General features: G+C 39.5%; 1 protein-coding gene across 9 annotated transcripts in view; it reads left to right on the top strand.

Annotated features, from left to right (window-relative positions):
• Positions 1-5,240: 5,240 nt before the first annotated feature.
• arhgef11 (Rho guanine nucleotide exchange factor (GEF) 11) overlaps positions 5,241-14,372 on the top strand; it is a 30,509-nt gene continuing 21,377 nt past the window's right edge. For 6 of the 9 annotated variants that reach the window (XM_074622771.1, XM_074622769.1, XM_074622770.1 and 3 more), the window contains exons 1-8: positions 5,241-5,616; positions 6,476-6,732; positions 11,319-11,333; positions 11,660-11,751; positions 13,105-13,209; positions 13,525-13,574; positions 13,671-13,728; positions 13,819-14,018. In XM_074622771.1, the coding sequence (XP_074478872.1) occupies positions 6,698-6,732; positions 11,319-11,333; positions 11,660-11,751; positions 13,105-13,209; positions 13,525-13,574; positions 13,671-13,728; positions 13,819-14,018 (555 nt within the window). In that variant the 5' untranslated portion in view covers positions 5,241-5,616; positions 6,476-6,697. The remainder of the gene's footprint in view (positions 5,617-6,475; positions 6,733-11,318; positions 11,334-11,659; positions 11,752-13,104; positions 13,210-13,524; positions 13,575-13,670; positions 13,729-13,818; positions 14,019-14,372) is intronic. The other 3 variants (XM_074622776.1, XM_074622768.1, XM_074622767.1) reach the window with 2 other exon arrangements.

Genomic DNA, 14,372 nt, shown 5'->3' with positions numbered 1-14,372 from the left:
GTAAAGTGTTGAAACCTTCCCCAGGCCTCTGTAAGGTCATCGCAATTCCTCTTCTCAAGTGATTCATATTGCGTCAGTTATATATATATATATACACTGTAAAGAATTTCCCAGTAAAATAACAGTAAAGAACTGATGGCAGCAGGGTTGCCTTTATGTTACTGTAAAATTAACATTATTATACTGTAACTGAAATTTACAGCTTTGTACTGTTAATGAAAAATACAGTTTGAACTGGTTTTTTTTTTATTAATTTCACAGTATTTTACTGTTTAAAGATACATTATACAGCTGTTTTTCACCTTTCTTTTACATTATCTTACTGATTTGTTTTAATGCACTATTTATTTTTTACATACATAATAAACATTATTTTTTGCCTAGATGAATAGACTTAGCAGGTTACAGACATAGGAATAGTCACACTAAATACAATTAAAGACACTTGTTAGGAATAAGGCTATGCTGCCACAGAATGCAAACCATAACAACATGTGAGTGAAGACCAATAAAGCTAATTCACTGATTTTACAATCATGTACAATGTGCAAGCCTCACATGTGCAGATCAGGTCCCAGAATTAAAAAAAATACTGCATGAAACTGTTACTGATGATACTTTAGACAGTTGATCAGCAGTAAAGTGCTGTTTTTTAAGAATGCACTATAGTTCAGTTAAAAAACGGCCTATGAGCGTAATTTAACAGGTTTTCTTTTGTATTAACAGTAAAGCACTGTTTTTAGCAATACGAGGGTTAATACTGTTGAAATCCTGCTGTAAAGTAACAGCAATTGTTTACAGTGTAGAAGAAGGAAAATAGCCGTGAGTGTGTGTTAAATGCCCATCACTCTGGGATACTGAACGCATTTGGTGTCCCCACATCTGCTTGTATATAGGCCTCAGAAGAGGAGTAGCCGACTGTATTGTTTTTTTCTTCTTAGGTGTAGTTGTGAATTAATTGCAATGCTTTTCTCATATTTCTGCAAGGAGTTTGCAGAAAACAACTGTTGCATTAAAGTTACATTCACTAAGTATTGTCTATTAAACCTGCAGTAGACTGAATATTTTGGGTATTATTGGGCAAACATTTCCATGAGAACCTTTCAGCATATTGTAATTCAATCGACAAAGCGCTGATTACAATGGCACCAGCGCTTCAGGGCGCGGTATGTCCGCTATTTGGGATGGAAAAGCTCTTTAATGTGCCTGTTATAATGGGTCTATTTCACCCTTAAGCGCAAAAGTATCTCCTCTGGTTTCATTATAATGCTGTTATGTCTGGATTCTGTTAAAAGAGTATTTAAAAGAATGCATAAATATGTCAGGTTTGTAGTTTTAAGAAGCTTTTTTTCTGTTCATATTCCCTCATCTCAAGCCAGTGTATCAACTATAAGCAATATACAGTGATATAAAGTAGCACCCAGGATGGTTTAACTATATTAAGAGTGAGAACCAACTCTTAGGCATGCATGGTATGCATGCTATCAAACCGAAGAGGTAAAAAAAAGCAAACCAAAGTCTGGTTTCCTGTCAGCAGTGGGGCATGAGATACACACACACACCACACAACCACATCTCTCTCATTTAACTCAGGTATTAACCAACATCTCTCTCAGTAGTGGATCTGGGTGACCAAGCATGACTAGCAACTCACAGATTTCACCAGAAAGTTAAACATAACGGATTAAAGCTTGTGTTAAAGAAGAGTTGTTTTTTGTACTATCATCTGACAACTGCAGCTGAAAAAGAGCTGTATATCAGGCTTGAGTCCTAAAGTGATTAAAGCTGCAGTAGGCTGAATATTTTGGCATCATTGGGCAAAAATTCCATAATAACCTTTCAGCATATCATAATGCAAGTGTTCTGAAAGAAAACTAGATTTCTGCGCCTCCTCATCGCTCTGTTTTCAGGCTTTAAAAATGTACCCTGTGACTGGAGACTTTAGCCAATCACAGGTCCTTTCAGAGAGAGAGCGTTCCTATTGGCTGTTCATTCAACGGAGGCAGCTGTCAATCACTCGCGAACTCCGACCAAACGGTCAAACTAGGCAACGCTGATCAAATATGAATTAATATTCCGTTACTGTAATGCCTATGTCTCGCCTCAAATGTTTTCAGAAACATCTTGTAGTGTACTGTTTAGCTGTAAAATGTGAAAGTTTGTGCACCGCCCACCAGCCGGAGTAAACTTTCTAATTTTACAGCTAAACAGTACACTACAAGATGTTTCTGAAAACATTTGAGGTGAGAAATAGATATTACAGTAACAGAATATTGATTCATATGATCAGCGCTGCCTAGTTTGACCGTTTGATCAGAGTTCATGAGTGATTGACAGCTGCTCAGAGATGGCAGGCTCCAGCTCGGCTCTGATTGGTTGTTTTCCTCTGGTCTGTGAAATCCTGCAGATGCCATTAGGAGCACCGGAGGACACCGGAGGACACCGGAGGACACCGGAGGACACCAGAGGCACATGATTTTTTCAGATTACCTGTTACTACCTCTTACTCACAATGGGCTCATTCTACAGTGAATTAAATAGTGAAATTTAACTATTCCACACTTTTCTGGGGACCCTCTGGAGCTCCCTCAGGGACCCCTGGTGGCCCCCAGACCCCTGGTTGAGAACCACTGGTCTATGGTAATAAGACTTACATAATATGAAAAGTACATAAACAGTATTATATTTTAACAGTAGTAGTAGTATTTGATGCAAAACATCAACAGGGTTTACTGGAGTCTTTATATAGTCTGAAAAATTCATGCCATATAGCCTATTTGGTAACATTTAAAAACAAAGACTGAAAGAAGGTTGAAACTTTTACATTTCCTCTAAAAAAAAACTGCAGAACTTTCTCTTTTAAAAACACATTTTGTTGCTTATATTTCTTATAATGTTAGTTTTTAGGATAAAAAATGTTTTTCATTCCAGTTTACTGCAGCCAGTCCACCCAGACAGGGGGCTGTTTTGCTCTGTATGATCTTTGAGAACATGGTGGTGGATCAGCAGCCAGTCAAGACAGCAGGATAACAAACACAGCAAGAGATCATTATATATCAAGAACTGGGGATTTATAAAAAGGGCAATACATATATGCAATGAGCCTTCTGGCAGACCACAAGAGAGAGAGAGAAGCAAATCTGGATATTACCACTGTCATGCTTGCAGACACATCATGTGCAATATCACTGTCCAACATGTGCAATATTACTTATTTTTCTGTTTTTTAGCTTACTTTACCTTTTTTATTTTACTTATCTTATTTACTCATTTTACTAAATGTATCTTACTTAATTGTTATTCTATTGGGCACTGGTGCTAGAAATAGTACTTTTTTATTTTATACACTTGTATTTTATACAGTTGAACTTGTTGTAATTTTGTTGTATTTTTGAGCACAGGAATTTCCTTCGGGATTAATAAAGTTCTACCTTATCTTATCTTATCTTATCTTATCTTATCTTATGCTAAATGCAGTACCTGTGAGGGTTTCTGGACAATATTTGTCATTGTTTTGTGTTTGTTAATTGATTTATAATAATAAATAAATGCATAAATTTGCATTAAAACAAGCATATATGCCAACTCCCACGTTGATAAGAGTATTAAATACTTGACAAATCTCCCTTTAAGGTACATTTTGAACAGATACAAAATGTGCGATTCATGTACGATAAATCACGATTAACTATGGACAATCATGCAATTAATCGCGATTAAATATTTTAATCGATTGACAGCCCTAGAATATACATTATGCTAAATGCAGTACCTGTGAGGGTTTCTGGACAATATTTGTCATATTTGTGTTGCCTAAACCTAAATAATTTGTAGTTTTGTTGCCTAAACCTAAGAAGTTGTAGTTTTGTTGCCTAAACCTAAGAAGTTGTAGATGTGTTGCCTATACCTAAAGAAGTTGTAGTTTTGTTGCCTAAACCTAAAGAAGTTATCTGTCTTATGTTCTGAACATATTTTTTATGCTAAACGCAGTACCTGTGAGGGTTTCTGGAAAATATTTGTCATCTTTTTGTTGCCTAAACTTAAGAAGTTGTCGATTTTTTTGCCTAAACCTAAAGAAGTTGTAGTTTTGTTGCCTAAACGTAAAAAAGTTATAGTTTTGTTGCCTAAACCTAAGAAGTTGTAGATTTGTTGCCTAAACCTAAAGAAGTTGTAGTTTTGTTGCCTAAACCTAAAGAAGTTGTAGTTTTGTTGCCTAAACCTAAGAAGTTGTAGTTTTGTTGCCTAAACCTAAGAAGTTGTAGTTTTGTTGCCTAAACCTAAAGAAGTTGTAGTTTTGTTGCCTAAACCTAAAGAAGTTATCTGTCTTATGTTCTGAGCATATTTTTTATGCTAAACGCAGTACCTGTGAGGGTTTCTGGAAAATATTTGTCATCTTTTTGTTGCCTAAACTTAAGAAGTTGTCGATTTTTTTGCCTAAACCTAAAGAAGTTGTAGTTTTGTTGCCTAAACGTAAAAAAGTTAGTTTTGTTGCCTAAACCTAAGAAGTTGTAGATTTGTTGCCTAAACCTAAAGAAGTTGTAGTTTTGTTGCCTAAACCTAAGAAGTTGTAGATTTGTTGCCTAAACCTAAAGAAGTTGTAGTTTTGTTGCCTAAACCTAAGAAGTTGTAGTTTTGTTGCCTAAACCTAAAGAAGTTGTAGTTTTGTTGCCTAAACCTAAAGAAGTTATCTGTCTTATGTTCTGAGCATATTTTTTATGCTAAACGCAGTACCTGTGAGGGTTTCTGGAAAATATTTGTCATCTTTTTGTTGCCTAAACTTAAGAAGTTGTCGATTTTTTTGCCTAAACCTAAAGAAGTTGTAGTTTTGTTGCCTAAACGTAAAAAAGTTATAGTTTTGTTGCCTAAACCTAAGAAGTTGTAGATTTGTTGCCTAAACCTAAAGAAGTTGTAGTTTTGTTGCCTAAACCTAAGAAGTTGTAGTTTTGTTGCCTAAACCTAAAGAAGTTGTAGTTTTGTTGCCTAGACCTAAAGAAGTTATGTGTGTTATGATTTGAACATATTTTTTATGCTAAATGCTGTACCTGTGAGGGTTTCTGGACAATATTTGTCATTGTTTTGTGTTTGTTTATTGATTTATAATAATAAATATATGCATGCATTTGCATAACTCAGCATACATGCCCACTCCCATGATGATAAGAGTATTAAATACTAAGGATAAATATTTGTTTGCATTCCAGTTTACTGCAGCTACACCACCTGCAGTACCACAGTCCAGCCAGACAGGGTGATCTTTGAGAACATGGTGGTGGATCAGCAGCCAGTCAAGACAGCAGGATAACAAACACAGCAAGAGATCATTATATTTCAAGAACTGGGGATTTATAAAAGGACAATACATTATATGCAACTTCTGAGTCTTCTGGCAGACCACAAGACAGAAGCAAATCCGGATATTACCACCACTGTGACTTGTTTTTGTGGATAAAAGGAGTCATGCTTGCAGAAATAGCTGGTTAGCCATCTACCCTCCAAAGAAAAAGGGACCGACTCGTTGGCGCAGCTGGAAGCCGAACACACGTCGCTTCCGGTCGGCCTGGCAACCAACGCGATGCCGCGGATTGAAACCAGCCTATCCGGTAGAGCTAACTTCAGGTAGCTACCCCTAGCTTCAGATGGTCGTTATCACAACATATTCAGCTACTTAGATAACTCAAAAAGCACCTTTAACTCTCATCTTGCACGGTGTTTTTTATAAGCCCAACTAGTTAATGCATGCCGGGTAATCTGCTAATTAGCTAGCTTAGCTGGCTAGTAAGCTAACTGTTAGCATCTGGGTTGCTTGTTGTTTACAGTGTGCTATCATGTATATTTTACATTACATCTAGCTTTGGAGGAGTGTTTAGAGTGCTGCTGTCTTTATACTTATAGCATATGACTGAGATAACCCTAAAGGAAGTGTTTATGGGAGTATTTAGGTTGTGCACAGCTGTTGAAAAGGACACACACATGTAAACAAGTATGGTTTTCCTTGCAAAGGTGTTGCTCCATTGCAATCATAGGTGATGCTTTAGCTGTTATCTGGGTTGCATATTAAAGCAGTTTTCTTTGAGCTTATCTTGCACAAGAATTAGCTGGACACAGACACCAGAAAAGGCATGGGAGTCCACCTGAAGTAAGGTTTTTGGGTGCTTTCATTGCAAAAGGTGTTGCTCCATTGCAATCATAGGTGATGCTTTTGCTGTTATCTTGGTTGCATATTAAAGCAGTTTTCTTTGAGCTTATCTTGCACAAGAATTAGCTGGACACACACAAGACACCAAAAAAGGCCACCTGGAAGCATACTGAGACATATCAGCCCATTCATTCATGATTGATGACCTTTTTGAAGAGGAGCAGACTGTCCTTTATCCCACTGCATCAAGCCACCAACTTTCTTGTAGTGTGTGTTGTTAACCACTAATGGGATACTGAGGAGATTTGAGTGTTGCAGCATTTTCTTTTTTGTTTTAAGTATGGGAACATGAGGAGCACTCTGTCTGATCTGAACCAGCCTCCACAGTAGCTTGAAGATCTGATCAAAAGCACACAACAGAGAGCCCCATTGTGTGGACTGGAAAACTGAAGATGATGATGATGATGATGGGGATGATGATAAAAGAGGCCCAGTGACAGTGTTGATCCCCCACCCCACCCCGCACCAGGAAGCCAGAGGAGTGTCACAAAGGCTGCAGACATGAGTCTCCGCCAGCCCTCCTCTACACTGGACAGGTACGAGCCTCACACCTAGGGATGTCACGGTACCAGAAAATCTAGTAGTCGATACCATTACCAGTGAATTTCCACGATTCTCGATACCAAATTCGATACCACGGTAAAAAAAACCAACAACAATAAATCCCCTGTAATTCAACACGTACTCTTTTATTAAAAACATTTGAACATTACAAAAAAACAGGCATGTAGCCTTTAAGTAATAAATAAAAATGATTGACCCATTTTGATCATTTTGGCGTATCAGCGGCATGTTATCAATCCATAGTCAGCGGACGGACACTACATACTGACCTTGAATGCACCTGGTCCATCTGCTCAGAGTAGTAGGAGGCAGAGGATTTGTTGTCGGAGCGAAAAGCAAGCGCACCTATTTGGCAATATTTCACGTTTATTCTCAATGCCATAAGGGAACCATAAGGTGTGCACGGAGCAGCGGCGCCAGGTAGACCCTCGCAGCGGAGCCCCGCAGCAAAAGCGCCACCCAACAGTAAAGATCAGAGTCAGCGCTCTGCACATGTTGACTGTCATTTTTCTTGTAAAATGTCCGGTGTAATCGGTAACACCGGTGTTGTCACAGGTTTATATACCGGTGGGAAAATTTTCCTCACTGTCACATCCCTACCAACGACCATTACAGGCATCGTACGGTACCGTCGGGTACTGTAGAAAAAGAGTACCCTCACTTTTTAAGAATTTTGGCAACGACCAGGTACCGAAGTATCGGTTCTTGTGACATCCCTACTCACACCCACTACACCCAGACAGTTTCTGTTTCTGTGGTTAGGGATATATCTCAACGCCTTGCTAGTGCTCCCAGATCAGCCTATTGACATATTTCTTTATCTGACTAAGGTCCACTCTGGAAAAAACAGTCAGACAGGCTGTTAACTGGGAGGTGATAAAACTGCTCTCTCAAACAAAGAAAAGGGGGGCAAAATACTGTATGCATGACAATAGCAGAAGCCTGAGAAACTAAAAGGTCTTATTGATAACATTGTATGTAGACGAACATAGAAAATACATCCATATAGCCTTTAGAAAGGTGCAGAATAAAAGTATGGCTTTTCCTGAAAAAATTGACACTGAATTAATCATTTTTAAAATGTTGGCGGGTCTGAAATGAATGTTTTGTTTACCTTTGTGAAAGAGATCAGATGTTTGGTTCCCACCTCTAACCCAGGCTCATAGAGAGCCGAAGTCCCGCCCCTTCCGGTGGACCACCATGGGACCTTATTTTGGAAAAAATATGAGCGGTAGTTAACGGCGAGAGACAAATATTTTTTTGATCCAGTTTGAATTGCGCCATGAATCACAGATATGTTTGTCAATTCAAAACATAATTTAGTCAAGAAAGTTGCCGTTTTTTTGTGAAACTGTTGAAGTACAACACTGAAAATACTTAATTAGAAAGACTACACACCCAAAACTTGCGTAAGTCCCATTGCTCTCGCTGAAGCTACGATACCTGTGTGTTTCGTACTTTGATGTACTCACACCAGCAACGGGTCTCGCTCGTTCTTTCTCTTTCTGGCTGATAAAAACTGGATTGGACTTGCAAAATTATCTTTTAAATTTTCATGGTGCAATTCAAATGGAATAAAAAAAACTATTTGTCTCTCACTGTTGACTGCTGTATATATTTTTTCCGAAATAAGGTCCCATGTGGGTCCACCATTCCGGTGGTATGATAAACAAAACTCGGTTTTCAGGATAATGGTTTGACCGATTTAGAAAATTTCTGTTGCGGGCACGCACAATGTGTTAAGGCAGATGACTGTAACATGCCTCCAAATTAATGCAGTTAACTTCTTTTAAATTTAAAAAAAGGCTGCATACTCACACTTTCCTTTGCATTTGCATTTTCATGTCATGTTTAATATTGCATTTTAGGCTTGCCGCGATAGTCCGTGTTCCCGTTGTTACACGGTGGTCTGGCACACACCGATTACATTACGGAACCTCCGCTCCCACTGTCGTTTTGCTTTTTTTTACAGAAATAAAACCCATTAAGTTAATTTTTGCTTATCAGCACCGTGTCATCAATACATAGTTGGACTACTACAAACTGAAAGTGAAAGTGTCTGCTCCATACGGAGTCTCAGCACAGAGCAGCAGGAGTCAGATTTAACACACGGGACAAGAGAGAGAATTGACCGACAAGATGATAGCGAAGGATTTGGTGTCGAAGCGAAAAGCAAAAGCGCCTATTTGGCAATATTTCAGATTTAAAGTCAATGCTATAAGGGAACCATAACGTTTAGTGAGGCAATCGCTGTGTGGAGGACGGAGCGATATTGAGCGTCATCTTTTCTTGTAAAATGTCTGGTGGAATCGGGAACACCGGTGTTGTCACAAGTTTATAAACCGGTGGAAAAATCCCTTTTGCATTTCAGTGTAGTCAGAGCCTGAAAATACCTCTTTCTATTTATTCAATCAATCGAGAATCGGTTTTGAATCGAATCGTGGCGCCGAGAATCTGAATCAAATCGTAGGATTCCCAAAGATTCCCACCTCTTTTGTTCATCGTGAGTTTCAGTGTCTATTTGTTGCTTGAATGTCGTGTTGTGACTCTTCACCTGCTGTGTTTAGCTTTGCCACTGCTAAAAAACACTTGTTTGTTACTGTCAGTCGTCACCACATTCACCATGTAGCCCTACACTGTGTTTCTGTGATCACCTGTTAGATGCATCTTTGTCTTGGTCATTTGTCTTTACTGTTTCTCCTGCTGTCAACCTTTTCCTGTGTGTGTGTGTGTGTGTGTTCTTGTGCACGTGCCACTGCCTACCTCTGTGTCTGTGTGTGTCATGTGACAGCCGGGCAGCCAATAAGAGAAACGCCCACCCGTTCAGGTAGGACAGCTGTCCAGTGAGAGCTTAAATCAGGGTTTGGGGTTAATGACAACTTCAGATTGTACAGCTGTGGCAGCAGAACTCTCCGTGGCTGCTCTTGTTATGTCAGGGCTACAGGTAGGGCTGGGCGGTATGGAGATTTTTTGGAGATTGTTTTTTTTTACCTAATACCTATATATAATATATATTGCCCTGCCCTATCTAATGATCCTTTTCATTATCAATTAATGCCCCCATGCATCATTCATTTTTAGATTAAGACCCAGACAGAAACATGCTGAATTGGCTGAAAAAACCCAGACATGGGCAGACTAAAGCCGGCACACACCGCAAAAACTAGGCCGGCAGACGCTCACCAACGGCTCCAAACTGTCCAACGGCCCACCGTCGGCTTGGTGTGTCAGGGCCTTTAGTTTCCCAGAATCTGAGGTCAAGTCTACATATTGCTTTTTATTATATATATTCATATATATATATATATATATATATATATATTTTTTTAACAAAAAGTCCAAACCCCAAAAGTACTAAATATGTAAAGCAGCTCTAGAAGCAATGGAAGTTTTTCCTTGACAATTGACAAAAGAGATTACTCAAGTATCTTATTTGTTGTTGATTAGTTGACTTATTGTTTGAACACTAGTAGCTAAATATCTCCAGGTCTTAGTAAACAGACAATAAGGGCGCTTTCACAAGCCAACATTTAGTCTGTTTTAATCAAACTCTGGTGCGGTTCATTTGGACGGTTTTGACCGCAGTAATCGTACTCCGGTGCGGACCAAAACAACCTCTCGCAAGCGATCTCGGACCGCTTCCAAGCGAACCAGGCTGCCGGTGGGGGCATTCAGCGGGGCAGTTAAGCACAACAACTGTGCATTTTTGCGATAGAAGCAACACATTTGGCCACAGATGTAGGTTTATATGTTATGAAAAGATATAGATATCGGGGCACTACTAATTTGGCAGTCATTTAAAAAAAAAAAAATAGGTGCTATCGCAAAATGCACAATTGTTATGGATATTTCAGCTTAGCTGCCCCACCAATTTTTTGAGATGGACACAGGTTAACGACAGGTTAAAATGAGTGGTGGAGGACTGACTGGACTTCAGCAGAAGTCCGATGTTTGCTTGACATCTGGAAGAGAACATACAGAATATGATGAATACGGTCCACAAAAATAGTGACGCTTATAACGTAATTCAAGATAAACTGGAGGAGACGGGATTTGTGTGCATAGTAGATCAGTGCCGAGTCAAAGAGAAAAAACTTCGACAGCAATATCTCAAAGTACGCGATTCCCTGCATTGAAGTGGCAGCTCTCAAGATGAAAATCAAACCAGACTAAAAACAAAACTAACCAAAAGTATCAATTTCACTCTGATTTGGACTAGCCAAAACTGACTATAGCTTGTGAAAGTGCCCTAAAACTATCTAGATGGTTTAATAACATGGTTAAATTGTAAATTGTCCCGTATAGTCCAACCACTCTGGAATAATCCCTTCAGTGTTTACACCGTGTGCCTTTGCGTCATACACTCTTAAATAAATATATTCTTGGAAGTCAATGCTGCTCTCAGTGTTTACAGTCTGTAAGAGTATAAAGAGCGTGGGGATGATGTGAACTCTGTGTCCTTTACCTTCAAGATTGGTCTTCACGCTGAATTTCTTCTCTCTCTTTTTCCCCCCTTTATCTGCCTTTCCCCCTCTTTTCTGTCATGCTTCGCTTTCAGCCCTTTTGCTGCTTGGTGAGTTTACCCTTCGACCGCTTTCTTGTTGCTTCTCGTGCATTTTTCTCATATACGATACCCCACATATCTGACCATGTGCTTGAAACCCTTGAATCTTCTGCCTCTGACATCCCTCTCTCCTCTCTTGTCACTCTGTTTCTAATTGAAAGCTCTTTCTCTTTGGCCTGTTCCATCACTTTTCTATGTATCTCCATTCTCCCTCTCTTCATTCATTCCCTTCAGATCTCCCCTCTCCCAGTGCAACCAGCCCTCCCAGAGCATGTAAATCACTCTGTTTTATTGTTTCACGCTAAGCGTCGCTTCCTCTCATCTCTCAAACCCAGGCTCAGCAGTCTGACCATCGGGGACTCGGAGCGCAAATCCTCTGCCACCCATCAGAGGGAGCCATCGGTGGACATCCCTGCTGAGAGTACGGGTAAGTGCGACTTCCCACGCTGGTTGAAGTTTCTGTTTCGAGATCGATTTAAAATCTCCCTATATATAATATCATTTAACCCTTTGAACTCTGCTATAGAAATGGTCTGCTAGTGCCTACATTATTATTTTTTAGGGTTGTCAATCGATTAAAATAGTTAATCGCAAGTAATCGCACATTTTTTATCTGTTCTAAATGTTCCTTAAAGGGAGATTTGTTAAATATTTAATACTCTTATCAACATGGGAGTGGACAAATATGCTGCTTTATGCAAATGCATGTGTATAATTATTACTGGAAATCAATTAACAACACAAAACAATGACAGATATTGTGCAGAAACCCTCACAGGTACTGCATTTAGCATAAAACATATGCACAAATCATAACATGCCAAACTGCAGCCCAACAGGCAACAACAGCTGTCAGTGTGTCAGTGTGCTGTCTTGACTTTGACTTGCCCCAAACTGCATGTGATTATCACAAAGTGGGCATGTCTGTAAAGGGGAGACTCGTGGGTACCCATAGAACCCATTTTCATTCATATATCAGGTCAGAGGTCAAGGGACCCCTTTTGAAAATGAGCATGACAACTCTTCCTCGCCAACATTTAGTGCAGGTTTGGAGCGTTATTTAGCCTCCTTCACGACAAGCTGGTATGACATGGCTGGTACCAATGGATTCCTTAAGTTTTTCTAGTTTCACTCTAGCTTTAGTGAGCCCGCTACAACCTCCGAAAGATCGATTGCGTTAATGTTTTAAAGAAATTAGTGGCGTTATGATGAATTTGCGTTAAAACGTTATTTTTGCGTTAACTTTGACAGCCCTAGTATTTTTGTTTATTGTGATGTCATTTCTCAGAGTATCTTCAAATGCTTCACATCCCTTAAATCTGTACAACCTAAGCTAAAAGGTTATGTAAGTCAATAAACCATCATAATTGACTAAAGGATTGAAATTGTGTCATAAATAAATAAAAAAAAAGTGCAATGTTAGTTCAATGTTATTAAATATACACACACAAAACATATCGATCCAACAGATTTCTAAATGTTGAAACATGAACAAAATATTTCTTGAAGTTAATTGAAGTTTGCACATTTTTATGAGCAAATCAAGTGCGAAGGCGTTTTGATAGTTTAACGTAAAGTAATGACGTCATCACAAGCGTACAACTTGGTGACGCAAAAGACAGGAGCCTTAGCTTTCTACTGCAAAAATAATGAAAGCTCTAGCTATTATAGTTTTTATTTTACATTGATTTAAACATGATTATGCAAAAAACGATCTCTGTTTCTTAAAGGGTTAATATCTCCCAAACACCCTTAACATCCGTCTGTCCTCCTCTCCCAGGTACTGGTCTTGTCCAGAGATGTGTGGTCGTGCAGAAGGACCAGCTCGGCTTCGGCTTCACAGTGTGTGGAGAGAGAGTCAAGCTAGTGCAGAATGTCCGACCAGGTAAGACACGTGTCCAGCTGACGTGTTGATGTTATCATAATCTGTTATTTTACACACAGATGCTCCAGCAAACTTGTTTTTCACGACATTAAATATTCAAATTGACAGATTTTGTGATTGAATTGACAAAATTCACAACTATTTAAAAAAAAAATCCTTATTATTTTGGAGATTATTTTGCAAATATACCGTAATTTGACCCAGACGACATGGGCCGTGACAACTTAGTAGTACTGTAGTAGCACACAACAGTTAAAACTGTATTTTCTCTCTCTACATGAGCTTCCCTGTTTATGCCTTTACTCCTCTTTACAGGTGGGGCAGCAGTCAAGGCCGGCGTCCACGAAGGGGACCGAATCATAAAGGTTTTTACTGCTTTCCATCACAGACACTGAATGAGAAAGTTATTGGTTTCTTCCTGTTTAGTGTTGCTGATTTCTCCGTCCGTCTCCCTCTCTCAGGTGAACGGCTCGCTGGTGTCCTCCATGTCCCATCAGGAGGTGGTAAAGCTCATCAAATGTAAGTTTGAAATAAGTGTGTTTGGTATATCTCCTATTCTTTTGCCTGTTTTGATCTGATTCCATGACTGTTGTTTTTATCGTCCCGTAGCTGGAACGTACGTCGCTCTGACACTACAAGGCCCGACCCCTTCAGCCTCGTCCTTGCCTCTAGAGCCCCTCTCGACCGACCTCACACTCAATCAGAGGACGTCTCTCGGTGGGGAGGCTCCACCCCCTCCACCTCCACCCTTGCCATCTGGACTGAGCAGCACCCCTTCCCAAAGAATCACTGGACCCAAACCACTACAGGTGAATGAAATGATATTAATGATTGATGTCAGCTGGTATCGTCTTGCATCAGTACTGAGTGAAACAAATGTTAAGCTTTAAAGTGCAGGTCCATCTGCAATCTTTTCTGTGTTTTTCAAATGGAAACGCCCCCTCAGCTGTTGCAAAAATCACTGACGTAGGTAACCAAAGTAAGCTGATCAATAAGGTTATGAGTTATGTGAACGCTAGCACTAGCTGATTGAAATAACTGAAAGGGTTACTTTGGATTTTTTGAAGTGAGGTTGTATGTATACTCCCGCGTTCTGCGAGGTAAAATTACTGCTTTTATGAATGGAGTCTGGTGGCTTTGAAGAGAGCGATATAAGGTCTTCA

The sequence above is a fragment of the Sebastes fasciatus genome, chromosome 22, assembly GCF_043250625.1.
Source record: "Sebastes fasciatus isolate fSebFas1 chromosome 22, fSebFas1.pri, whole genome shotgun sequence".
In the NCBI taxonomy this organism is placed as follows: domain Eukaryota; kingdom Metazoa; phylum Chordata; class Actinopteri; order Perciformes; family Sebastidae; genus Sebastes; species Sebastes fasciatus.
This window is presented reverse-complemented; position numbering and strand designations above follow the sequence as displayed.